The 27,025-nt window shown below is 37.6% G+C and overlaps 2 protein-coding genes and 2 pseudogenes across 3 annotated transcripts; 1 reads left to right on the forward strand and 3 right to left on the reverse strand.

Annotated features, from left to right (window-relative positions):
- Positions 1-5,260: 5,260 nt before the first annotated feature.
- On the reverse strand, positions 5,261-7,335 carry LOC143869926 (desmethyl-deoxy-podophyllotoxin synthase pseudogene; annotated as a pseudogene).
- Positions 7,336-12,684: 5,349 nt separating this feature from the next.
- On the reverse strand, positions 12,685-24,467 carry LOC143855903 (uncharacterized). 2 transcript variants are annotated; one of them, XM_077365957.1, is made up of 9 exons: positions 23,178-24,467; positions 15,395-15,757; positions 15,087-15,287; positions 14,911-15,003; positions 14,724-14,825; positions 14,286-14,552; positions 13,756-14,034; positions 13,419-13,655; positions 12,685-12,918 (listed from the first exon to the last, which is right to left on the reverse strand). In XM_077365957.1, the coding sequence occupies exons 2-9, from the start codon at positions 15,728-15,730 to the stop codon at positions 12,895-12,897; spliced, it is 1,539 nt and encodes a 512-aa protein (XP_077222072.1). In that variant the 5' UTR covers positions 15,731-15,757; positions 23,178-24,467; the 3' UTR covers positions 12,685-12,894. The 2 variants fall into 2 exon arrangements, with proteins under 2 accessions (XP_077222072.1, XP_077222077.1); XM_077365962.1 differs by lacking the exon at positions 23,178-24,467 and having other exon boundaries at positions 15,395-19,026.
- On the reverse strand, positions 17,507-21,217 carry LOC143869927 (uncharacterized). Its single transcript, XM_077376474.1, has 5 exons — positions 21,189-21,217; positions 18,792-21,089; positions 18,391-18,702; positions 18,198-18,297; positions 17,507-18,109 (listed from the first exon to the last, which is right to left on the reverse strand). The coding sequence occupies exons 1-5, from the start codon at positions 21,215-21,217 to the stop codon at positions 17,507-17,509; spliced, it is 3,342 nt and encodes a 1,113-aa protein (XP_077232589.1).
- On the forward strand, positions 21,376-26,065 carry LOC143869928 (desmethyl-deoxy-podophyllotoxin synthase-like; annotated as a pseudogene).
- The last annotated feature ends 960 nt before the right edge of the window (positions 26,066-27,025 follow it).

A 27,025-nucleotide genomic window follows, 5' to 3' on the forward strand; every position in this document is an offset into this window, starting at 1 on the left:
TGTGACAGCATTTCATAAGAAACATCTCACTATCTGATAAAAAAGTGAATTTATAGGGTAATCAGTAGTATAAGTAAAATGATGTGGAACTATGAAAGTGTGACCAGTTATTTGAGTTTGGCACATGGCCTTGAAAATGTATCAACATTTTATTCTTTTGAATTCAATAGACCAAACAACAGCAGATGACCCTAAAAAGAATGCCCCATATTCATATAGCATTCCAGTTACTGTGTCACAGGTCGATTAGGGGTGAAACTTGGGTTGGTCGAGTTGTGCTTTTTGTAAAAAATTGAATTGGAATCAATCTGAACCCTTGCCGATTTAATGGTAAGAGCTCAACCTGAATTACCAAAAAATTGACCTGAGTTGCACCCCTAAGGTCGATTTAACGCAGCATAGCAACAACACATATCGGTATGGCAGTACCCCAAAAATGCCGCAAAACTATTCTCTGAAATACTCTCCAACTCCCGTAGCCAACACATGGCAAGACCCTCAACTACATCCCTTAACCCTGACTATAATCTCAAACATTAGGAATTGAGAATGATTGGACAGGAAGATTAAATAAAAACTCATAAACATCATCCAATTAACCACTCATCCGAAACATACTAAATTCTCTCAGTGTCCAAAAACCCTCAATAAAATAAAATCATAAAAAATCCAAACTCCAAGTCTGCTTCACTTAATTTCTTTGCATCAAATTAAACTTACAAATTGTTTGATACTATGGTAGAGACCTGAGTATAATTGGTAAAAAAAAATAGAAAGAGTTAACTCTCTTTTGGTAGCAGAGAAATGATATGAAATTAAAGGCTAAAAAGAGAGAAAATCGACTGTAAGAAATTAACTCAAACACTAAATTCTAGAAATGAAATGATCATTACTAATAGAACAAACACCAAGATTAAAAAAAGGTTATATTAAAATGAGTTTTAAACTAAGAAAAACAAAAAGGTATTTTATGTCTTATATATATTTTTATTTGAATCACCACCAGATCATCTAGACACCTAGGTTCCTGGGTAGGGGTGTAAACGAGCCGAGCCGAGCTTGGCCAGGCTCGGCTCGGCTCGTTAAGCTCAAAAGCTCGGCTCGGCTCGGCTCGGTCAGGCTCGACCAGGCTCGGCCAGGCTCGCGAGCCTTACCGAGCTCGGGTTATATTAAGTTCACACCCCTCATCTTCCCTGGACAGCCCTATCTAGTGTAATTTGACTACTTTTTTTACACTATGGGGGGTGGTCCAAGTAACAAATGGGGTTCCAAAAATGAAGTGACATATTTTGCCTCCCCCTTTCACTCCTGGATAACCCTTTTAGTGTATATATTAATATATAATATATATTTTAAATATATTAAATTCTTAACAAGCCTTAACGAGCCGAGCCGAGCCGAGTCTGGCCTAAATCGGGCTCGGCTCGTTAAGCTTAACGAGCCTGGCAAGCCGGCTCGGCTCGGCTCGTTAAGGATTCGAGCCGAGCTCGAGCGAGCTTCCGAGCCCGAGCCAAAATTGACACCCTTATTCCTTGGTTAACGGGCGAAATCGACAAGAAAATATTTATTCTATGCGATTTCTAGTTCTGCTGCGCGTAGCGATTTCGCCCGAGGGTGAAAACCCTTCCAACATATTATGGTTCCCAAAATTTCTCACAATCTCTTTAAATACTAAAAGACAAGAAACTTGAGTGGAAATATCAAAACATTTGAGCGTTGATAGCATTTCCCTATATTACAACCACAGTTAAAAAACCACATTTGAGTGTTGAACCAATAAGATTTCACAATTAAATCACTTAATCCTCAGCTAATAGGATTCAACTTAACTCCTAACCAATAGGAATTAAGCATAAATTGTGCACATGTTAATTAAAACATCTACATGTCATAATTTGTGTATCTCTTCTAATAAAACAATTGTATGCACCCCATGTATGTGCGCCTCCTCCATGTATTACATACAGTGGATCTAATTGATTCTAAACATACGATTAAATCTGAAACCCGGAATGTCCAACAATCCATAAGGTTCTTGCGAGTTGTGAGTGAGATCGTCGCATGGATCCCAATGGTCATTCCTGCAGAGCCCACCATGGGCCCTCTGCGATCTCAGGCAATATAGTACTACTACGATCGCATTAGGCAAGTGGCCCCCACTAGGACATTACCATGAGGAAGACCATTAGATCTAAATACCCTAAGCCCATCCAATGCACATATCCTTCCTCCAATCCTACATTTGCCAAGTTGGGTCCTACGAGGGTGGACATCAATCACCCCCTGAGCCCATTCAGTATTATACCTTTCGATCTATCAACTTGAGCTCGCAAATGCATTTGTAAATTCCTTCTGAAAATAACAAATGCTTTTCAAAAAATCTTCGATAAATAATTATCAAACCGACTGGCCAGTCATTATTTAAAGGGCCACTTGAGATTAAAACTATAAATGACTTTCCTCTACGAGAGAGGTGGAGGATTTCATGTTGGGCATCACTATTGATCCCATGGGTTTACCCGATGACCCAGTGCTACTCAATGCCAATCACAAGTGGGGACTTCGTTTGAGAGACCAAAGCCATAAGGCTCGCCCACAGACCAAAACGACCCCTCAAGTCTAAGGATATATCCAAGGGTGTTGTTTAACAAAATGACCTTATCCAAATCCTTGTCCGGTTCTCGAACACCTTGTGTGTGGAGTTGGGGGCGCCTTCCTTGTCGCAAAGATTGAACACTTTCTGAAGAAGAAGAATCACCATTGGTTCTTCCAGATCTGAAATGGGGTGGAGGATTGTTTGCTTCAGCACGAAGACATTCAACTTCTCGAGTCAAATCATTGATTTGTTATTGCATATGCTGCTGCAAATTTTCAGCAAGTGTGTGTACTTCATCCAAGGTGATTGTTCTACCACCTCGTCGTCAGGCTTGTTTTGGAGGCATTGTCCTCTCCTCCAAAGCTCTGATACCAAAATGATGCAAGCCTCTCCTTGGCTTCTTGGACTAAGGATCGGAGAGTGACAAACAAACACTCAATTGCTCAAGAATTCTGATACAAGAAAACACGCAAGCTCGGTAAAATGAGCGTATCTCCCTCAATATAGGTCGGAATGACTTGATTCCAAAGCCAAAATTCAAGGACTCAATGATCTAGAACTTTGATGAAGAACGTTTTCTCAGAAAAATACTGTAAGGCACTCGAAAACAAGATGAAAATGGGTGGTCCAGCAAAGACTAAAATCTGGGTAAATGTAGCAACTTCAATAGCTACTCTTCTAGGTTGCCAAGGAAGGTGGATAACATCAATTCTTCTAGATTGATGGTTTGAAACTCTTCAAGGATGTAAACAATAGAGGAAAGCTCCTACTCTTCAAGGAAGGAGTGAAACTCTTCTAGGTTTCAAGGATGAACTCTTCAAGGTTCAAGGGAAAATGCAATAAGCAAATTTTCATTCAATATTCACTAAAAACTCTATTACATATGTTTGATACTCTTCAAATAGAGGAATACATGAGAAAATTCGTTCAAAATAGTCCACTAACTAGTTTAGGGACCCACATACATTATTAATAGCTTAGGAACTCTAAACACATTAACTAGTCAAAGCTAGCAAACACAGTCTACCAAAATAGACATAACTCTTCCACCACTTGGTCAAATTAAGACCATAAATATCCATTGGAAAGATAATTCAAAGACCTACAACTTCTTTGTTAAGAATTTTCTCTGATTCGTCCATCTAGAGGTCCAAAATCGTGCATCAAAATTGACCAAGTTCATTATGACGAAAATGCAACTGGGTTAGGCCTGAATTAGCGTGCCCATGATCTTGGGCTGGAGCTGGCCTTTATGCTTTGTGGATTCAAGTTGGGCTTGGGCCTTATGTTGTGCTCGAATGAGGGATGATCTTCTTAAAGCCGTTGGATGATCTAGCTTGTCTCTCACATGAATCGGGGCTGCATCACTGTTCCCTCTCTCTCTCTCTCTCTTCTCTTTCTATATTTGTAATAACACCCCCTCCCACTACTCTACAATTGGCAACCAAACACCAGTATCCTCCCTATTGACTCCTTATACCATTAGTCGACGAGGTAATTACCTGCAGCCAAACAGAGCCTAGGAATTTCCTTTTTCTTAGTTATCACTTCATTTGTTTCTTAAACTCTTATAAATATAAGGGATTTCCTAAGCAATTTTATAAAAAGTCATTTCGCGGCTCACTTTTTTGGGAGAGAACAACCACCTAGCAGCAGATTTTGTCTTATCATTTAATTCATCTGAGAAGTGTCTGCTCTCTCCTGAAAAAGTGAGCCGCAAAATGATTTTTTGCAATATTGCCTAGCAAATCCCTAAATATTATATAAGAAGACCAGGGATCTCTATCGTTTCCTTTTGGACATTAATTAAATACACAGGCTTGACAAGAGTAGCGGCCCTATGATGCCCCTTGTGAGTTCTCTCCAACCATGGATACTTGGTTTTGAATCCTCTAAACACCCACAAATTATTTAGCTCAGACTTAAGTGAATCTTTTCATATCTTGTCGTTGACTTTTGATCAAGTTCCTGCTTCACATTGCCCATTGTTAAAGTGTAAATGATTAAAAGGCACCAACTAACAGCTTAAGCTTTTGGAGTAATTGGTTGTTTCACGTGGTATTAGAGTATTTGGCTCACACCAGGTACTGGGTTCAAAACCCAACAACTCGATATTTGCCACATGTGCCACTGTACGGGAACCCAAAATAAGAGGGACGTCCTCATGTGAAGAGAGTGTTGAAGTGTAAATGATTAATTATAACAGCTTAAGCTTTTGGAGTAATTGTTCTTTTCACACCCACATATTGTATAGTTGATTTACCTGATTGTTCCTCAAGCAATCATAAGATTTTGAACATGGAAGATGTAAATTGTCAAAATAAAATGTAATTTGCTGGTATTTTAGCTTCTTCAAATTGGAGTATAGTTTGCTTCTTCACATAAACACATGAATGTTTCCAGGATGTTAATGAACAAGACGTACTTCTATATATCGACTGTATCTTCCATTCTATCCAACATGTGTATGTGTGTATGTGTGTATGTGTGTGCTCAATATATAGAAGATAAACTTAAGAATCATTTTCATGTCCTTATCATGAATTTCAATTTTGTTACAATCATTCATTTTCATTGCATGCTTTCAATTCACATAAACTACTCATAAGTAAATGAGATTTACACACTAAACACCTTTATTCCTCCTTAATAAGCATGCTAAACTCAATGGACAATGGGGCAATGAAGTATTGCAACTAAGCTTAGGCTAGTTTTTCTTGCCAGAGTTAAGCTAAAGGCTTCCCTCATGTCCAAATTCTCTGCTTTCATTCCATGTGGGAGTTTCCAATCAAAAAAATAGAGTAGGTTGGCAAGGGCTAACTCAATGGTAGCGAGTCCAAACAACATACCAGGGCAACCCCTCCTTCCTGCCCCAAATGGGATAAATTCAAAGTCATGCCCCTTGAAATCGATAGAATTACGAGAAAACCTCTCCGGCTCAAACTCTTCAGGGTTCTCCCAATATCTTGGATCTCTTGATAGTGCCCATGAATTGACAAGAACCCTTGTCTTCTTGGGTATCTCATATCCATTGATCTCACACTTATCCATTGATTCTCTAGGAACTAGCAATGGAAGAGGAGGGCACAACCTCATAGTCTCCTTGATAACAAGTTTTAAGTAGCTTAATTCACCAATGTCACTCTCTAGTATCTTCTCCTTTCCTTTGAGAACCTTTCTCACCTCTTCTTGTGCTTTCTCCATTTTTCTTGGGTTTCTCACTAGCTGTGCCATAGCCCATACCATGACAGTTGATGAAGTCTCAGTCCCCGCCCCGAACATGTCCTGTAAAGGGAATAGATACACTTATTTCAAAGAACCGAATAAATCTTTATAGAATGATTAAAACCATTATATACTGAACTTTTTTAGAGTGTGTTGACATTAATCTTTGGGAAATACTATATTCACCATCTTGTAGTAAAAAAAGAGTAGTCGTAGTACACTAGAGGAAGGTGGCCCGGGAAGAAAAGGGGGAGAATATATCACTTCGCTTTTTTTTTCTCTTTTCTTTTTTTTTCTTTTTTTTTTCAAATTTTTATTGGCTTCTCTAGTTTATTTTTTATCTCTACTTTTTCTTTTTATTTCTTATATTTTTGCATGCATCTTTGTCTCTTTAAATGTATTTTTGCAATTCATAGGTTTTTATGCCCTAAATGTATTTTTATATTTATTTTTAATTTCCATGTTTTCCTTTATTTACTATTTCCTCTAACATTTCAATATAAGAAGCAAAAGCAATAATACAAGACAACAATAGCAACAAAAACTTCCAAGCTTCAATCATTTGAAACAACACATTGCCTAGTCAATTACAAAAAAATACATACCAGGATGACTGCTTTTATATTGTTGGTTGTGAGAGGAAATTCAAAGTCTCCATGCTCTTGAAGTCTTAGAAGAACATCAACCAAATCCTCCTCTTCATGTACCTCCTCATCACTCTTCATCAGCTTCTTCTCCTCTCTGTGTTGTTTGATGATGTCCTCCAAGATCCCATCAATCTTCCGAAAAATCCTCTGTAATCTAAACTTTGTTCCGCTAATCACACTTAAAAATTTTAGCGACGGAAACAAATCGGCAACATTGAATCCCACTGCGAATTCCAATACTTCCTTGACTGCGGATATGAATCTTTCTTGATCCCCACACTTGTAACTGCTAAAGGTGGCCCTTGATGTTATGTTGTTGGTTAATGACATAAGCATCTTGGTTAGGTTAATTGTCGGTTCATTTGCCGACATTATGGATCGGATGAGATTTGATACCTCTTCTTCCCTCGCTTTGTGATACGATTGAACCCGCTTGGAACTTAATAGTTCCAAAATGCAAATCTTTCGGAGTTGTCTCCAGTAAGCGCCGTAGGGACAAAAGACTATGTCCTTACATCCGTACGATATGATCTGTGCAACGAGGAGATTAGGTCTTGTGGAGAAGTTGAGATCATGGGTCTTCATGATCTCTTTAGCAAGTTCGGGGGAGGAGATTACTACAGTGGAGATTTGACCAAATTTGAGGTGCATTAGGGGTCCATGTTTGTTGGCTAAGTCTCTAAGAGAGTGATGTGGTAGTGAGCCTAGCAAGTGGTGCAAACTACCTATGATGGGTAGGTTCCATGGCCCTGGAGGCAATTTTGGGGTTGGGTTTTGGGTCTTAAACTTTTTTCCAACCTTCATCACCATGAACAAGAAGAGAAGGAAAGTGAGGAGAAGAGGAAAGGAGGGAAAGTGGATTTCCATGGATTGGATGAGGGAAGGAGGTATGGGTGTGTTTTGATATATGATATTAGGCTTGAAATAACTGTACTCTAGAGGTGTGCCCTGCGTGCGGTATAAAAAGAGATTAGATATTGTATTATATAACTGCTGCATCACCCCAACAAGAGCCCATATTTGAATAATGAATAATTGAAAGTCTCTCTCTCTCTCTCTCTCTCTCTCTCTCACGAATAAAACAATAGAGGACAGCTAGCATTTGTAGAAAAATGGATTCCTCAAAAATGGCACATGCACAAGAAAGCAAGGAAAATGGCCAAATCGTTGGGTCATTTTCACTCTCATCACCAGAGCCCGATTCCCCACCAAACACCAAAAGCACTATGAAAATGGCTAAATCTTAGGTCATTTCAATTTCTTCTTTATTCTTAGAATGAAAATCCATTTTAGAAGTGTTTTTCAAACAATATTTTAATCATCCATGATGAAATGTTGGATAATGTATTCCAGAAAAGTGAGTTTGGAATGAGAAACTCCAAAAAATTTAGGGCGTGTTCGGCGTAGCTTCTCAATCTCACTGTAAGGTTCTGGTAGAAACGAACTGATGAGAATCTGCAGAAGCTCAACTCTACTAGGCCGTACAGCCCGAACAAGATTTTCAGGATTTTCTCATTCATGCACCTACAAAATAGGTGGAAACCATTTTTATAATGGCTGCAGAACATGCCCCAATAGAAATCAAATAAATGAGAAGTCTTGGGTTGCTATGGGCATGGCCCCTAGGTATTTTAAACTATATAAATGTAAGAGGGCTTCTTAGCAAAACGGACATCAGTTTTGTAAAAATAGACAAAACTTTATGTTAGGAGACATGCCTAAGAAGATAAGGAAGCAAGCTCAAATCCCCGCAAAACGCCAAAAAAAAACAACGAAAATTTGATGTAGAACGCGTGGCATTGAACAAGACTTTTATTTTTATTTTTTATTTTCGTCATTTTATTTGTAGTATTTTTTTGGGCATCAATTCTTGTTCTTTTGGCCTGATTTTGGTGTTTTAAGAAAGGTTTTTTGATAACCTATTTAAAGAGCCCAAGATTACGCGATTTAGACGTGATTTGTCTATGGGCATTTTACGAATATGATATAGGTGTATTACGGGATTACTATTTTAGGAATATTTTAGTTATGTTTCTACTTTTTATTTATGTTGCTTTAGTTAGAAGATTGAGAATAATGGTTAGGCAAGCATTTAGGGTTGTTATTCTTAGGTTTTGGCTCTCTATATAATGTAATGGTATGAGGAAAGAAAGATATAGATTGAATAAAGTTTATTTTTGGGACATCACTTGTGAAAAGAGTATTGGCTCTTTTGTGTGGGTGAAGGAGATTGGCTCCTTTCACGTGTTATATTGGAGTTTTTCTCCAAACCGTGGCATAGATTGCAAACCACCACGAGATTATTTTAGTTGCTGCTTGTGTTGATCTCTATCTTGGTGTTGTTACTCCACACTCCCTGGATCAACATGACCAAATGGTTGGTCAATTTCATTTCACTTTCGTCTTTATTTTTGAAACGAAATCGTATTTTGGAAGTGTCTTCCGAAATGTAAATCACTCTCTTTTAAGCTTCTATGCTATTTAAAATCTGTCTATAATATTAAGTAACTAGAAACCTGGTGTTGCTACACTAAGGGGCCATTTGGATACGTGGATTTTAGAATCTTGGATTTCCTCAAAATCCTGGATGGGTGACAAGAGAAGAAGGAGACAGTCCATTTCGTTTTTCTTTAGAATATTGGATTTTAAGTGAGAAATCAGAAAACAACGGCTGGTTTCCTTCTTCTCTCGTCTCCCATCTACGATTTTGAGGAAATCCTAGATTCTAAAATCTGCGAATCCAAACGGCCCCTAAATGTGCTAAAAAAAGTGGGTTGTTTCCTCCTTCAAAAGTGAGTCGTGAAATGGAGTTGCCAGGATGAAAACCCAAGCTTTCCCTACTTTGATTCACTAGTTTTGTAGATTGTGGAGTTGCTCGTGGCAACCCCACTTTTTCTGGTTAACTCTAGTGGTGCATGCATGAATGAATAAATCTAGTTTCCACAAGAATCGGTATATGAAATTGGCCTGGCCCAAGGTTACTCACCCATCGAGGCTGACTCATGCCCATTGCAACTTTAGTCCATAGTGACTCATTCCCATGAGGATCAGTATCTAAATCCAGCCCATGAGTACTTGCCCATCGAGGAACACCTTTCCATTAAGCAGCGTTCTATCATGATCTATTGGCTTTCGTTCCCCAATTCCATGGCTCATGTTCCAAGCGACAACTTCAACATCTTCAGTAACATGAATCAGTTATTATCCTCTGTGAACATCTATCACAAATTTTTGACAATACATATTAAACTGATAAATTCTAATTCATTTCTTATTGAGGAAATTTTATTGTAATCAAATTCATTATCAATTTTCATTCATGATTCTTCTCAAGATTCTTTTGCCTAGAGAGTCAGGTGAGGACAGTTTGAAGTTGTTATTTTGTAATTTAATGCATGAATGTGATGTACCAACAAATATGTGATTCTTAATGGTAATTCAGTAACAAAGTGACTTTGCTGCCTACTGCCATCTTGTCTGCTTGCTCATTCGTTCCGGCCTTTGTCGGAACTTTTAGGAGCAAATTTGGCACAAAAAGGTATTTGATTTCCATAATAATGCCAAGAGTTTTCATGGGCCACTTGCTTTACTTTAAGCCCAAGCGATGATGTATGAATGCTTAGTGGGCCTTACCAATGCTTCATAAAACAAAGAATGGCTCTAGCTTCGGCCTCTAATGGTAATCTTTTTCATAAACCTATGAAAGATTTTGAAACAAACATCCTGACTTTTATGGTTTTATGGCCATCTTTATATGGAAGCCCCCCAAAGTATTCTTTGAGGCTATGTTCTTTCAATATAAAATGGGCGCAAAACAAATTTGAGGCTCATCTTTTTCTTTCTTTTTTTCATATACAGATGGGTGTAAATTTCGAATGGCTTTCTTGCCAAAAAAGAAACACTCTTAGACTCCAATATAAAAAAATCTCAAAGTCCGGAAGCACAAGTTATCCTCAAGATTTTTCTTCTAAAAAAATTCGAATGGTTACTTAATTTTCAATATATTGAATCCTTTGGAATATGTAGTATGAGAAAGATGAAATTGTCTACAATTTTCAGTGAATTTGAACTAAGTTTCACAAATCACTTGACAAACCCAAAGATCATCCAAGTAAATTGGAAACCTCTTCCTCGCAATTGGCTAATAATCAACACTAATGGATCCATTAAAAAAATCAACACTGGTGGAGCCTCAAGGTCTTCTTTGAATTCATAAGAAAATCCGCCCACTCATCGCTGAAGATATAAACAAAGTACCTAAATATCATTTTTTTATGATCTCTCTCCTTGGTCATTTCTCTTTCCCCATTGCCTCTTCTTTAATCGTGTTGTTTCTCTGTTTTTTGGCTCTTCTACATTGATCCCTTTTTTTTGTATTCTAGCTTTTCTCTTTAATAGATTCCTTGCTAATTTGGGCAAGAAAAAAAAAATGATGTCCAACCATGAATGAATGTTTGTATCATATGGGAATACTACTGAATTTTTTTATACTATCATAAACACAACATAGAACAGTCTAATATTTTGAATATCAATGTGTTATATTAAAACCAATGTTTAAAAACTCCCCACGTAATTCATCAACTTGTCCGAGTCGACTCCCTCTTATCTTGGCCGAGTTCGCCCGAGTTTTGAGTTTTTTTTCCTACCAATTCAATCATAACTCCTCGCCCAAGTTAATAAAAATTGACTGGGTCAATCAAAGACTCGCCAAAGTCGGCTCCCTTCGATTAGTTCCGAGTTCTCATCCAGAATCTGAGTTCTAAAACGCTAATTAAAACTACCTTTAATAAAGGGAAATCATACCAGCACAACCATGTTTTGATATTTTCACTTACGCATCTTATCTTCTAGTATTTAAAGAGTAGGCAAAAGGTTAATAAAGTTCCAGAAAACCTCTCAGAAGAAAATTAAAACAGAAAAAGACAAGCTGGGTCTGTTCAATTATTAAAACATGGTTGTGCTGATATCACTTCCCTTAATAAAATATACTAAGAATGTATATTTGTAGTAAAGTACTAGCAGGATGCAGCAGTGGGGATATGCTCTTTGAACCCCAACATCTATCAGTAAACATAAAAAGATAAACTCTTGGCATCAAAATAACTACGAGTCCAATAACAAAGACATCAAAATGCACTGCAACTTCTCTCCTCTCACCCATGGAAGTCCACTTACCATCCTTTCTTCTGCTCCTCACATTCCTTCTCTTAATGTTCATGTTGATGAAAGTGAGAAAGAGATTCAAAACTAAAAACCCAATTCCAAAATTGCCTCCATGGCCATCGAAGCTACCCATCATAGGTAGCATGCACCACTTGCTAGGCTCACAACCACATCATGCCCTTAGGGACTTAGCCAAGAATCATGGACCTCTTTTGCACCTTAAGCTTAGCCAGGTCTCTACAATTGTAATCTCCTCACCTGAAGTTTCCTCTCATACACTACAACAAAACAGGGATTTCCCTACGGCAAAATCCGTAGGGACAACTACCCAAATCTGTAGGGAAAGGCTTTTACCTACGGAATTCTTGGTGCGCAGCTTCTGTAGCCTTATCAGGGGTAGGGAAAGACTTTTGCCTACGGATGTCATAATCCGTAGGGCTATAGAACTGTTGCCTATGGATTACTCCGTAGGGACTAACGTAGATTTGTCCCTACGGGCATTAATGACCACAGTAGGGAAATGCCCTATTTTCCCTACATATTTGTCCGTAGGGATAATACACTTTTTCTGTAGGGAAATTCCATTTTTCGGTAGGGAAAATCAAATTTTTAGTAAGGTTAATCCAATTTTCCCGTAGGGAAAAAATATATATCCCTACAGAATTCCAAACAAACTCCGTAGGGATATGCCAATTTATTCCATAGGGAAATCTACATTTGCCTACTGTATTTAATATGAAATCCGTAGGGATAAGCCAACTTTCCCTACAGAAGTTTCAAATAATCTCTTTTGGAAATAAGCTTTTCCCTACTGTTATTATTTTAAATTCGATAGGGATAGACTTGTCCCTACGGAGTTTCACAACAATCCGTAGGGAAAATGTGCTTATCCATACAGAATGTCATAAAAACTGTAGGGATATTCTTTTTTCTAAAGTGCACCAATATAATTCCACCTGTGATCTGTTATACCTGTACTTTTATATTCCACACACAATAGATTACATCAAAATTGCATATAATCATCCACAACATTATACACAATTATAAAAAGTTCACTGCTTTAATTGATGATCTTTAAAACCACAATTTTCAATGTCGTTGAAATTATCTTCCACATTGTTCAAAATACAAAACTACAAAATAGCAAATGTCTTCAAATTGCTCCCTCAACTAGCTAGACTTGACAAAATTAAACATTGTTTGAAATTCATCAACTACAAAATAACATCAACGTCATCCTCTCCTCGAACTCCATCTTCATTTTCCATTCAACAATTTAACCTACAAACATAAAACATATAAATTAATATATATATAAAAATTAATGATTCAAAAAAAAAAACTAGCAATTAGTAGTTTGCAGGACACCAATGTCCACAGTATGATCCACTACAGTTGATGTTTCTATATATCTGTGCTCTATAGATGCTGAATTGTCAATTAGCATTTTGGAATTGTCCTATCTTGCTGTAGGGACACTTTTAGTGTTGCTAGAGCACATATTACAAGATTTAGCAGAAAATAGTTCCAACTCTAAATGGAATTTTCAATTAGCTAGCCCACTAAAATGATCTCAATAGGCTGTTTTCATGGGAAGTCTTCTTCATTGCCTTGTAGAGGATGCTAGCTAGTGAATCCATATATCAACTACAGAGAATGACAAAAATCAAGGACAATCAAATAACATTGTAACTACAAGCTATAAGTTGTTAACTCTAGTATTTAACCTAAAGACAAAACATATAAACATATAAATATATATAAATTAATTGTACACTTACATATGCACGAGGCCAAGCAACGTTACTTCCTAAGGCATCCGCGATGACTTGCATCTTTCCAGTTGGTCTTGGCAACTTCGCTTCTCGAGATATGCCTCCATTAATAGTTACTACACACCATCCCTCTCCCAATTTTTTTCCTCCTATAATTAAGGTGGGATCTTCATTTTTAAAGAACCCTTTTGCCACAAATTTGCCTTCACTATTCTTCAACTTACATGGAATGCATTCATGAGTCTGAAAACAATTAAGTTGCAAATTTGGTGGTCAAATAGATATGAACATCAGTCATCCAACCTTAGAAACTATCATGTACTCACTAAAAAAATGTAAATACCTTGTTATTACGAGCCTTAGCCCGAGGTGAAGCACGAGTGACCTGACCAACAACTGGAGCGGTACGAGGAGCTTTAGAAAAAGGAATGGTAGGAACATCAATAGGAGTATTAGTAGGAGCAATAGGAGGAAGACTAGTGGGAAGAGCCAGTGGATTTGTATGAGGAGCAACAGGAGGAACTATATAAGATTGGGCAACATGAGCATCGGGTTGATCAACACGACTTGCAACCGAAGAGTGCACTTGATTCGGCAAATCAACGTTGCGTCCGATAATGGCCTGCCATTAATTAATAAAAATGAATCATACATGGATGTATTCATAAACAAAAAAATTGGTGATAAATCGTACATGTATAGGTAAAATTCATTGAATTTGTAAATAAATCACATTGATCACAAGTTCTGAACCCCGAGATCCCATATAAAAGTAGCAATTAAGAAAAATCAAGAATCTAGTACAGAGAGAGAGAGAGAGAGAGAGAGAGACAAAGAGACAGAGAGAGAGAGAGACTAAGGTTATGTTCTTACATTTTGAATGAGTATCTCTTTCACTTGCCTCAGCTCCTCTTCCAAATTGGCTACTTTATTTTGTAATATTACCTCGTTTTTGGACTTAGTCGTTTCACGATGGGATTTTTTGCCCCATAGAGTTGATGGGGTTGGCCCTTTCCCTAAACATCGCACACGACCATGTGTATCTGGACCCATAGCTTGGGAGAGGATGTCGCCATTGCAAGCCGTGCTACCCTGAGAGATATCCATAGGTTGTGTTCCTTGAAGCTCACGTATCTTTTTCTACATTAACAATCCAAATAATATGTGAAGAGCATATTATCAAAAAGGGAAGAAATAAAGTTAACCAACTTTTAAGTGTAAAAATAATGCCAATATGCAAATATTTTTAGTGTACAAATTTATGATATCAATAAACTAATTAAGAAATTGGGGAGCACATTATAAACATACTACAACATCTTCAGACGAATCAGTCACGAGTTTCCCATCTTTGCTTGTACGTGTCTTGATCCATAATTCATCTCGTGGTAATGTGGTTTTTGTCGTCTCCTCCTATCAACATCATAAAAGAGCAAAGAATATTTATTAATTAAGATAAAACAAATTCAACAAATTTTACATCAAATAAAAAAGTTACCTCTTCCTCGATTATAATAGTGAATGCCTTGGAACCTGCGGTGTGTGGTATCCAAGAGGAATTGCGATTTGCAATATTTGCGGTGCTTTTTGTCTGCAATATTGAGTTCATAAAATAATTTGTTGAGAAGATCACCCTTCCAAGAATAGTTTACTAATTGAGAAGTAAATAAATACCTGAAAGTCATCTGTTTTCCAATAGTTCCACAAAGCGATATATTGAGACTCGACAATACCATCGAGTTTAGGTGGAAAAATAACTTCCTCACTGCTTTTATCGAAGTACTTTTTCCTTAGTGTGTATTTGAAGTACTTCCATTTCTCATTTAACTGGATCATCACCCAGTCTTTTCCATCTATAGGTACATCAAACTTCTCCTGCATATATATGTTTAAATTAAAAGTAGTTACATTGTAGTTAAAACATATGATAAAATAATATATTAACCACACAAAGATAATAAGCTCTTTTTCCTAATATATACCAGCAGTGTACTCCAAGCATCCTCCCTATTTGATTCGGGCATATTCTTCCACGAAAACACATTGATTGGTAGTATAGAACCAATCTTAGCAATTACACCCAGAAACTTACCACATTTGCATGCATTTTTACCAACCACTTGTTTGAATTTGTTTAGGTTGACAGGTAAGCGACCTTCCATCTTATATAGGTGATCCAATTTTGTACGTCCCCTAGGATTCTTTTTCTTTTTGTTTGATGAGGTCCCCTCCTCTTGGGCTTGGGATGCATGTTGATGTACGTCCATTGCGTGGGGTGAAAGAGGTTGGGTGACCCCCTCTTCTCGAGCTTGCGACATATTTAATCCCCTTGCTCTTTTCACGGTCTGTCATATTAAGTTAATGTTAAATGCATAGCAAAAAAACACAAGGATGCGAAGGAATTTAAATTAAATATACATCCCAAATTCCCAAATGCTTATTTCTTCTTTCATGGTAAGACTAAGACCCAATTCAGCAAACATGGAATTGACTAGAATAAAATAAAAGAATAATATAGCACTGATGAGAGCACATATACCTTTTCCCCATGGAAGCAAGAAAACTGCTACAAGCCTACAATATACACATGTGATTTGGCCTAACTTTATTAGCATTAAAGCTTTATGAATGCAAAAATGAGGTATCTTCATTACAAAAAAAAGATACAAAGAAAATTAGAAGCATATAAATGCAAAAATGAAGTATCTTCATTACAATGATGATATCATGGTGGGCCATGCCAGTGAATAATCTGGTTTTTAGCAATGATGATATCTTCTGTCATTGAGGGTCTCACTGAAGGAGATGGAAGAGGTCCTCCAAAAGCCCCCCAAAAGCCCTACGCTTTCAATCCAACCTAAAAGCCATCTAGCTTTTTTGTATCTCCATCTCCAAAAGCTGCCAACTATACCATCCATAGCAATGCATATATTCATTTAACCTCTACTTAGGCATGTAAATAAAATGGTATATATGTATACAAGTGTATAAAGAGAGCGAGAGAGAGTAAAACAGTGTCTTAGAATTGGCTCCGTAATAATTAATTACTGGCCTCTACTTTGACATTTTCCTTCCAAAAGACACCCTTTTTAAATAGCATGCAAGTATTTCAACTTTGTATACTTCTTAGCGTTTCCCAGAGGGTTTTATTTTATGTTCGGCACTCCTGTTCAACACATGCAGTTGAAAATTTCTTCCCTCTCTTCTTTTCTGTGTCCTTTTTTGTGGTATTTCTTTTTGTAAGCTATTATGAAAGTAGACTGCAATCTGGCGCAACGTTGGCCAAAGTCTCTGATAAGACTTCAAGCCAGGACTTGTGCCTAGACCAGTTGCCCTCGGATTTGCAAAGAAGGGCTCCTTTTACTTATTAATTTAAGGGTCTTGTCAACCTTAAGGCCAAAAAGATTTTATTAAGAACTGAAAAAACAGTTGTTGAAAATCAAAATCTACTGCGGTAGATAATTCAAAGATAACCATATCTTCTTCCTATTGTTTTGGTGTTGGCACCCTTCTCTTTGCTTCAGACTTGTTCTCTACGAGTCTATGACTACTAGATGAAGGTTCTTGCGTATTGGAAGTTTGGAACAGCTAATCGTAGAAGTTTAAAATAAAGAGAGGTGTGCAAATATCAGTATCCTTACAGGAGTTTGCGACATATTTAATCCCCTTGCTCTTTTCAGGGTCTGTCATATTAAGTTAATGTTAAATGCATAGCAAAAAAACACAAGGATGCGAAGGAATTTAAATTAAATATACATCCCAAATTCCCAAATGCTTATTTCTTCTTTCATGGTAAGACTAAGACCCAATTCAGCAAACATGGAATTGACTGGAATAAAATAAAAGAATAATATAGCACTGATGAGAGCACATATACCTTTTCCCCATGGAAGCAAGAAAACTGCTACAAGCCTACAATATACACATGTGATTTGGCCTAACTTTATTAGCATTAAAGCTTTATGAATGCAAAAATGAGGTATCTTCATTACAAAAAAAAGATACAAAGAAAATTAGAAGCATATAAATGCAAAAATGAAGTATCTTCATTACGAAAAAAGATATAATCATAGTGATAGTGTATGTCCCATTCTTCACTCCGACGTTTCCCAAATATCTATAAGATTATCAGTACAAGGCGCATCGCTCTCATCTACAGGCTCAAAATCATCTCTATAGTCTTCCTCTGGTGTATCAAAGAAGTCTCTAGGCGTCGTCTTCCTAACCACATGCCAATGTTTATCTGTGGGATCTTCTACATAGAAGACTTGCTCTACTTGAGACGCTAACACGAAAGGATCATCTTTGCGACAATGGTTTAGGTTCACAAGTGTGAATCCTAAGGGATCCTTCTTGATCCCTCTATCAGCATGATAGTCAGCCCATTCGCATTTGAATAGCAGCGCCTTCCTGCTTCCATAATAGTCCAATTCAATAATCTCGGTCAAAACACCGTAGTAACTCTTGTCTTCATGAATGGGGTTTTTATCTTTTCTACTTGCATAGCTTGGGGTTTTCGCAACCACGACTACGCCGCTATTTTGCGTCTTCCTTTTCCTCTCGAGCGCCTTTGTATGAAAACGAAAACCATTTATGAGACAGCCACTGTACTTCTTTACCCTTTGTGATGGCCCACGTGCCACCCACCGAAGATTTTCTGACACTGGATCATTTCCCTCATCGCGTAACTTCCGAACCTATTTAACATAAGATTTCAAGTTGATAAGAATTAATGAGGTGCACAAAGCATTTGACTGCAATGGGAGTGTTATATTATTTACTCACGTAGCCTTTAAGCCATTCTGGGAATTCTGCATTGTGAATGCGTTCTATGTCCCAATGTTGATCACGAGGATGTTGATCCCGAATGGCATCAAGATGTGCACTACAAATGAATTGCAAGGGCGTTTAAGCTTCAAAGGTGATATAATATGTATTGCAACATAAATTAGTTTCTTAAGCTAAAAAAATAACTCACAGACGGTATTCATCGATTTCATTGCAGTTGTTTAACACATATCTATGTGCTAGTATCAATGTGGCTTCATCGAGATCATCAATGACAGGACCACCAAACAAACGACTCGTGTGTTTAAACACACCCCACACTTCTTCTTCGAGAGCATGTGCCCTATTATCGTCATTCCTCAATGGTCGGTTAAAACGTGTCTCAACACTCTGCAAATACCTTGAGCAAAAGGTGAGGCATTCGTTAGCTAGGTACCCTTCCGCAATAGATCCCTCGGGACGACTTCTATTGCGCACATATGACTTTAATGTGAAGAGGTACCTGTGAAGACACATTATATTCTTATGTCTGCATTAGTAGATTGAACAGTACAATTACAACAATAACTAATTTGAATGTTAAGTATTTACCTCTCAATGGGGTACATCCAACGATAGTGTATGGGGCCAGCTATTTTCGCTTCGTATGCTAAATGTATGGGCAGGTGCACCATAATATCAAAAAAGCCAGGTGGAAATATAGTCTCGAGACAACAAAGCGTCACGGCAATCTGAGACGTTAGCCTCTCAAACTGTTCTCCCGTGCCAACTTTAGAACATAAATCCCTAAAGAAATTACATAAATCAATAAGGACCGAACTGACTTTCTTGGGTAACGTTGTCCGTATAGCTAACAGGAGTAATTGTTGCATCAAGACATGAAAATCGTGGCTCTTTAATCCTGAAATCTTCAATGACTCAAGATTCACACATCTTGAAATATTTGCAGCATACCCATCTGGAACCTTCACTCGCTTTAACACTTGGCAGAAAACTTTCTTTTGTTTCCTAGTCATCACGAAGCTATCTCTTGGCCTTAGATGCATCTTTTCTAGGTCGAGGCGAGCTTCTTCGGTATCCTTTGTTTTTCCTGTAATATTCAATAATGTACCAACCACTTTGTCACCGACATTCCTCTCAATATGCATTACATCGAGATTGTGAGGCAAAAGAAGAGTTTTCCAATATGGTAACTCAAAGAAGATACTTTTTTTCTTCCACGGTGAATTTTTCTTCACCCATTTCTTTGTCCCAAGTAAATTTTTAAACTTAGGTAATTTTTTCTTCTTCGGTGAATTTTCATTCCCTAGCGAACCTTTCTTCTTTGGTAATTTTTTCTTCCTCGGTGATTTCTCTTGTCTCTTCCTCTTCTGACCCTTCCCTAATGTGAATGTTAAGCCCTGTAGCTGCTTCAACACATCAGACCCATACAGTCTTCTAGGGGGAGATTCCCATTCTTGTTTACCATTGAACTGAATTCTGTTAGATCGAAATTTATGATCTTCCGGAAGAAATCGTCGGTGGCCCATGTAGCAAAACTTCTTCCCATGAGCTAACCACTGAGAACGCGTGTCAACATTGCAACAAGGACAAGCCTTTTCCCCTTTAGTGCTCCAGCCTGACAACATAGCATATGCGGGAAAATCACTAATAGTCCATAAAAGTGCTGCACGCATTCTAAAGGTTTCCTTTCGTGAGTGGTCATAAGTATCTACTCCATCCACCCAAAGTTCCTTAAGCTCCTCAATCAATGGTTGCAAGTACACATCAATTGCATTACCAGGTGAATGTGGGCCAGGGATGAGCAAAGACATCATCATATAAGGTTGCTTCATACACATCCATGGCGGCAAATTGTATGGAATAAGAATGACGGGCCATGTGCTATGTGTAATGTTCATGCTCCGGAATGGATTAAACCCATCGCTTGCTAAGCCAAGACGAACATTGCGAGGCTCCAAACTAAAACCTTCGTGTTGAACGTCAAAATCTTGCCATGCAGGGGAATCGGCAGGATGTCGTAATACACTGTCATCCTTCCTTCCCTCGTGATGCCATCTCATGTAAGAGGATGTTTTTGATGACATGAATAGCATTTGAAGCCTACCTTTCAAAGGGAAATGGCGAAGAACTTTTGCAGGAATTTTTTTATCTTTCTTGCATGAGTTTGTTCCCTCATTAACTGTGTTGTTCTCAGTCGTTTTCCATCTTGAGGTACCACATTTGGAACATGAGCTAAGATTGGTAGTCTCCCTCCAATATAACATACAGTCATTCGGACATGCATCAATCATGTCGTAATGGAGTCCTAACTCCCGAATGATTTTCTTCGTTTCATACATGTTCTTCGGCAACAATACACCCTCAGGAAAAGCACGCTTTAACAGCTCAAGTAGCATGTTGAATGATTTATTAGTCCATCCACATAGGCATTTTATGTGAAACAACTCAACTATAAAAGATAATTTCGTAAACATCTTACAACCAGGGTACAACTCTTGTTCAGCATCCCTTAACAAATTGTAAAATGAATGAGCTGCTTCATCAGCACCCCCCTCCCCTCCATCTTCATTTGTTGGATCAATCCCTTGCACAGCTTCCTGCATATCGTTCAGCATCTCATGCATGTCATCATTCACTTCCTCTTCCACACCCATGCTATTCGGGTTAATAGAGGTATAATGTGATGACTGTTCTCCATGATAAACCCAACAAGTATAATTCTTCATCATTCCATCGCTTATCAAATGCACCTTCGCCTCTTTAGCATTCACCCAGCACGTGCATGCACATTTCTCACATGGGCACAAGATCTTTCCATCAAAACACTTATTCTTGAAAGCGTATTCGAGAAAATCTTTTAGCCCCTGTACGTATTCGGCTGAATTCCTACACAATCCAGTAACTCTTACATTAACTATTAAAATTATACCGATTAAAATTGAACGAGATTTGGAAATTTTACTAGGCCTATGATTCGTGTTATACCTTTGTTTATTCAACCAGCTCTTGTCCATTTCCTATACCTTCTAATGGTCCTGAAATCTGTTCATGAATTAAATAACTATGATCATAAATTGAGACATAAATAACTTTGACTATTTATTCTAAGATTTTTGTTCAAGATTTTTGTTCCCCAAAGATGATGATATGCTTCTCGACTATTTGAATGAAGATGGACAATCTATTGAACCCACATGGGAACAAGGGGGTAAACTTGTAGCCTAGTGGTTGAGGATTTGTATCTCAACCATGAGTTTAGAGGTTGGAAACCCAGCTTACCTATTAAAAAAAAGATTCTTTGGGAACTGTAATTAAGTTTGACAACTGTTAAAATAATAAAGGGTTTTGTTAAGACTGCCCTACGGTGCTTTGGAAAAGAAATTTTACACATCTTTTTGATAGAAAATTCAAAAAAACATTTGTAAAAGTGTCAAACAACGTGAAAAATGATTGCAAAATTTCTTTTCCAAAGCACCTAAAAGAGTGCCCTCTCATTAACAAAACCCAATAATAAAAGACAAGATAAGTTAATGCAATTATAAAAACATGGCAGTGCGAATATCAGTAGCCTTCTTTGAATGGGGCTATCAATGAAGTTAGTGAAAAAGAGAAAAAAGATTGGGGTTTTTTATTGATTTATATTTCCATTTTTTTCTTGGGAAATGATAAATTCGCACCCCCTTAGGATAATTCAAACCCTTGGGACCTGAAAAAGCGTTAAAGTCTTCCACATACCCTCCTTTACAATCTGGAACTGGTTGGAGCTCCTACATTCCGAATTACAACCCATGAGATATTGTTGCAAATTTGAAAAGGTTGTTAAATGGCGAGCCAGTGCAGCCCATGTATCCATGGTACAAAGGATTCAAGGTCACCCTCCCTTATCCTCGACTAATTTCTTCAGTAATGTTAAACAGTAGAATGTTTTGACACAAATCAGGGAACAATTGAGAAATCGACAACAAAGGAATCTTACACCATCACTGGGATCATTGAGGAAGTTGACGAGACAACATTGAGGATTACAGAACTGCCAATCCGTAGATGGATACAGGATTACAAGGAATTCTTGGAATCTTTCTGTGTCAGGGAATTTAGGAGATGTTTCTCAATCAGTTATTTTAGGAGATCCCGAACTTTCAAAGTCAAAACTTGTTATGGAGTAACCCAATTTAGCTAGCATAAAATTGGAACATTCCTATCCAAGTTTAACACATTTAGGTTCTTTGTAGGCAATACTTGCTAGTACTTTCGCTAGAAAAGATTATGAAAAGGCAATGGCTACCGTATCACGAGTTCTGCAGGTATAGTGCTTTTCAAACAGAAATAGTTCTACACAATCTCTGTCTCTCTGTTTTATTATTTAGGTAATTATTTTCTGTGTTAATTATTCGCAATTGATCAGAAATTTTTTGTCCTTATATTTTCTGAAAATACTAAGTATGTTCTATTTTGCAGTTGAGTGTGGTTCTGGGACTGTTCCTCACTGTTGGGATTTGGATTGGCTTGCAATTTGGATGGAGAGTATTTACAAAGGATCTCAATGTGGTGAAACTGATTCATATAGGAATCACGGTATTTCTTCACTCTTTTTGAAACCTAGAAGTGCCAACGGATGTGCCTACGGTTGCTATATATGAGTGCCATAAGAAGTAAACCGAAAGAGTCGGCCATCACGGAGCAAATCAAAATTATGATGATTGTGAGACAACTTGTCGAGAAACAAATGTTTTCAAACACAAGGAGCAATAGAAAAAAGTTTTGATAAGAAAAAACCTATATCAGTTAGAAAATTGCAAGCCTTGTCTACAGGTAGCAGTAACCATTCAATTGATGTAACTAGCAAATGAATAATATTAGATAGAGAGGAATCTACTAGTCAAAGATTGCAAGCTTTATGAATAATCCTCCAAGTCCAACACCAAATATTTGTTCAAGACCTTATGAAGAAGAAGAAGACAAAAAGGAACTTACTCGCCCAACTTTGCTTCAGTCCCTCAATATTCAGGCAAAAGAACAGAGTCTCCTTCTTTGAAAGCAACAAGAATAAGATTTCCACTTCTATCACGAGCACCGGGACCCACCGCTACAATTTTTCTAGAGTTTAACTGAATCGAGCACAGGAAAAAAATCTATACAAGCCTTTCATTGTCCCAGGTTGAATACAGAAATCAAAATATCAGAGTTTCAAGTCAACCATCAGTTCTTGAATATATTCAAAATCTCAAAATAATCAAGCTGAACCTCAACACAGTCAAGAGTAACCCATTACGAGTGCCATGTTTTCTAACATAAGTGTGTCTTGTGGGGGTTTTAAGTGAGTTTTTATTCTATAAAGCAAGTTTTCCACTACTTAAAAAAAAAAATCAGCAAGTTTTCATTCGAATCAGCAATGTCAGGCATAGAAATAAGAAAGTTACCTTTCAGAAACCCTCGAATCCTTCTTCTCTTCTAGATGATTTCGCACATCAAATTTCGCCTTTTTAATGAGAGGGAAATTAGATCCCTTCCTCTTTTCTTCTTCTTTCAAACCCTAAAAGTGCCTCTGCTGTTTTGCTCTTCTCTAAACCGTAAGAAAATTAGAGAACACCTTTCTTCTTTTGGATGGAAGGAATGGAGGTGGAAATGGATGGCTAAGATGGGGGTGGTGATCAAGAGGGTCTATTTATAAACCCTAAGAAAACAGATGAGGGAGAGAGGATGGGTGGAAATGGATGGCTGATTTTACACTTCAAACTCTCTTTTTCTTCCTCTTCTCCTTCTCCCTTCTTCTCCCACAAAACCAAGCCAGAAGAAGCTACTTATGGGTTAGGATTAGGGTTTCCTTGCCAAAACCAGAAGAGGCTACTTGTGGGTTAGGGTTACGGCCGGTTGTGACGGGAGAGAGGGAAGATAAAAAATCGATAACTTCAAGGCTAGGGCGTGTTTACCCTCTTGGGGGTAATTTTGCCATTTTTAAAAATAAACAGGGGCGTTACTGGAAAATGAGTTCGGAATTTGTGTTTTCCGCCTTCCCGAGCGCGCCTCAAGTGAGAAAATCAGTAGGGATATAAATAAAATTAATCCCTACGGTATGCTTGGATTATCCGTCGGTAAAAGACCAATTCTGCCTACGGTAAAGTACTAATTTCAGTAGGGAAACAAACCGTAGGCGTATATATCGAGATTTCCCTACGGAATACTACAAATTCCGTAGTTAAAAGTTCTACACCTACCGCTAAATAAATAGCCGTAGGGATACTATTATATTCCCTACAGAATTTAAATCCGTAGGGAAAGACTGAACTTTTCCCTACTGAATAATAACGGGTCGGTAGGGAAAGTACAGTTTTGTTGTAGTGTAGCCGACAACATAAAAGCAGTCATCTTGGTATGTATGTTTCCTAACAGATAGGGCAAGTGAAATTAGAAATAAAAACTGAACTTGAAACCCAATAACAACCTTAGAACTTTTTGTTGTTGTTGTCATGAGAAGTAGAAATAAAAATTGAACTCGAAACTCAATCACAAAACAAATTGAAAAGGATAAGACTAGAGATAAAAACTAAAACCATCACGTTCTCAAAAAACTTTAGTTAATTCCTGTTAAATTTTAAAGTGTATTTTTTGGGTAGCTTTATTTTTATTTTTATTTTAGTGATGTAGTGAGGAGAAATATGTATTTTGTGTCCATGGGCGTTTTGGTCTTTTGTTGGCCTAGCTTGCACATGTGTGAGCCACACATGTTTGCTCCATCTTTTCCCACTACCTACCTATTTCAAATTCAAACCCTTACTTGGAACTCCAAACCCACCACTTCTCTAAAGATTAATGACACCACTTTCCCATATCCACTACCACTTACCTTAGCTATTTTCTCTTTACTTTCCTTGACCAAGCCTAATTCTCATTAACTTCACTTTGGTAGAGATTCTCCACTACCTAGACCTCCATTGAAGCTTCATTGAAGCTCTCTTGTGTGCAAGCTTTCCTCTTGAAGCTTTCTTCTTTTTTATTGTTCTTGATCTTGTAGTGTTGTTCTTTCTATCATATATTGAAGCACATCTTTTTTGGCATTGTTCTTCTTCTACTTTGGTTGTTGATTTTGGGCTAGTGTAAACTAACTTTGGTTTCACTATTTGAGGAGAGGATTTTTCGGTGGTGAGAAATCCGTCTTTCTTTGTATTAGGATTTTAATCACTGATACAGCCAATAAAGCATCGGTTGGTTGTGTGAAATCAATGTATTTATTCTCTTTACAGGACATGTTCGCAGCAGGGACTGAGACCTCATCAACTATCATTGAATGGGCAATGGTAGAGCTAATGAGAAACCCTAGAGTGATCGAGAAAGCACAAGCAGAGATAAGACAGGTTTTCAAAGGAAAGGACAAGATAGCAGAGAGTGAAATTGATTAGTTGAGCTACTTAAAACTAGTTATCAAGGAGATTATGAGGCTGTGCCCTCCTCTTCCATTGCTAGTTCCTAGAGAATCAAATGAGAGATGTGAAATCAATGGATATGAGATACCCAAGAAGACTAGGGTTCTTGTTAATTCATGGGCAATAGCAAGAGATCCAAGACATTGGGAGAACCCTGAAGAGTTTGAGCCAGAGAGGTTTTCTCGTAATTCTATTGATTTCAAGGGGCAGAACTTTGAATTTATCCCATTTGGGGCAGAAAGGAGGGCTTGTCCTGGTATTTATTTTGGACTAGCTTCTACTGAGTTAGCCCTTGCCAACCTTCTCTATTTCTTTGATTGGAAACTCCCTCATGGGATGAAAGCAGGGGATTTGGACATGAGTGAGAACTTTGGCATAACTCTGGCAAGAAAAGCTAACCTAAACTTAATCGCAACCCCTCATTTTCCAGATGGGTTTTGAATTTAGTGTGCTTTTTTAAGGAAGAATAAAGAAGTTTGATTTGTACAGTTCATGTGATTCATGCTTTCAAGTTATGTGATAGAGACATGTAAATGTTTCTTATCAATATTTTCTACATCTTGAGAGTTTCACACACACAAACAGAGGGAAGATAGTGTCAACAAAGAGATGTCTTGTTCATTAACATCAGGAAATATTCCACACAAACATCAGTACTCTTTGAATAGGTAAAAAACTAGTAGGGAGGTAAAGCAGATATTATTAAGACAATTTACATCTTTCATTTTCAAAATTCTACATTTTGCTTTATGAACAATAGGGTATATCAACTACACAATGTTTGGAGACCATGTAAGTTTCTTATATGTAGGATTGTGTTCATTTGCCTTCGATCAAATAGTCGTGACGAATGGGCAGATAATCTTTACTGTTGAACAAAATTTGAACACTTTTTTCGCATGCGCATGCTTCTATATTTTAAGTAATGCAACAAAAAACTAGTCGTAAGGGTGCCCCAATAGTAGGGGTGCAACTCAAGCCGTATTAGATCGGTTTGAGGCCAACCCCAGTGCAACCCGAGGTAGCATTACCCCAGCCCTAACCCGAACCAAACCGAGCCTTGAGTCGAAGAGGGTCAACCCTAACCCAGTCCCGCGTCTAAACACGCAACGTTAACCCTACCCATCTAACATGATTTCCCAAATCAATTTGATTGGCCAGAGGAAAAATAGATAAAATACAAAAAAAAAAAAAAAAAAAAAAAAAACCATGACCCTAAGATTTTTGTTGAGAAAATCTGCTGGGCAAATCCCATCCCAATCCGATCATATACAAATAAACGGAAAAGTAAAAAGATAAACACAAGCCACAAGATGAACACCTGGATTTTATGTGATTCGGCCAAAATGTCTACATCCACGGGTGAGAACACGATCTTCACTATGAGAAAACAAAATTATA

This window comes from Tasmannia lanceolata, unplaced genomic scaffold, assembly GCF_043159265.1.
Source record: "Tasmannia lanceolata isolate RefF3 unplaced genomic scaffold, GAP_Taslan_0.1 ptg000003l, whole genome shotgun sequence".
Classification (NCBI taxonomy): domain Eukaryota; kingdom Viridiplantae; phylum Streptophyta; class Magnoliopsida; order Canellales; family Winteraceae; genus Tasmannia; species Tasmannia lanceolata.

What these genes read in the sequence shown, in the direction of transcription:
- LOC143855903 (XM_077365957.1), bottom strand. Translation starts at nt 15,730, where the DNA reads ATGTCGCAAGCTCGAGAAGAGGGGGTCACCCAACCTCTTTCACCCCAC. An exon ending in ATTCGTCTGAAGATGTTGTA is followed by an intron (nt 14,553 to 14,723) that starts GTATGTTTATAA and finishes TTGTTAATGTAG; the next exon opens with AAAAAGATACGTGAGCTTCA. An exon ending in AAGAGATACTCATTCAAAAT is followed by an intron (nt 14,035 to 14,285) that starts GTAAGAACATAA and finishes AATTAATGGCAG; the next exon opens with GCCATTATCGGACGCAACGT.
- LOC143869927 (XM_077376474.1), bottom strand. Translation starts at nt 21,217, where the DNA reads ATGGACAAGAGCTGGTTGAATAAACAAAG. An exon ending in TGGATGTACCCCATTGAGAG is followed by an intron (nt 18,703 to 18,791) that starts GTAAATACTTAA and finishes GTGTCTTCACAG; the next exon opens with GTACCTCTTCACATTAAAGT. An exon ending in GAAATCGATGAATACCGTCT is followed by an intron (nt 18,298 to 18,390) that starts GTGAGTTATTTT and finishes ATTCATTTGTAG; the next exon opens with TGCACATCTTGATGCCATTC.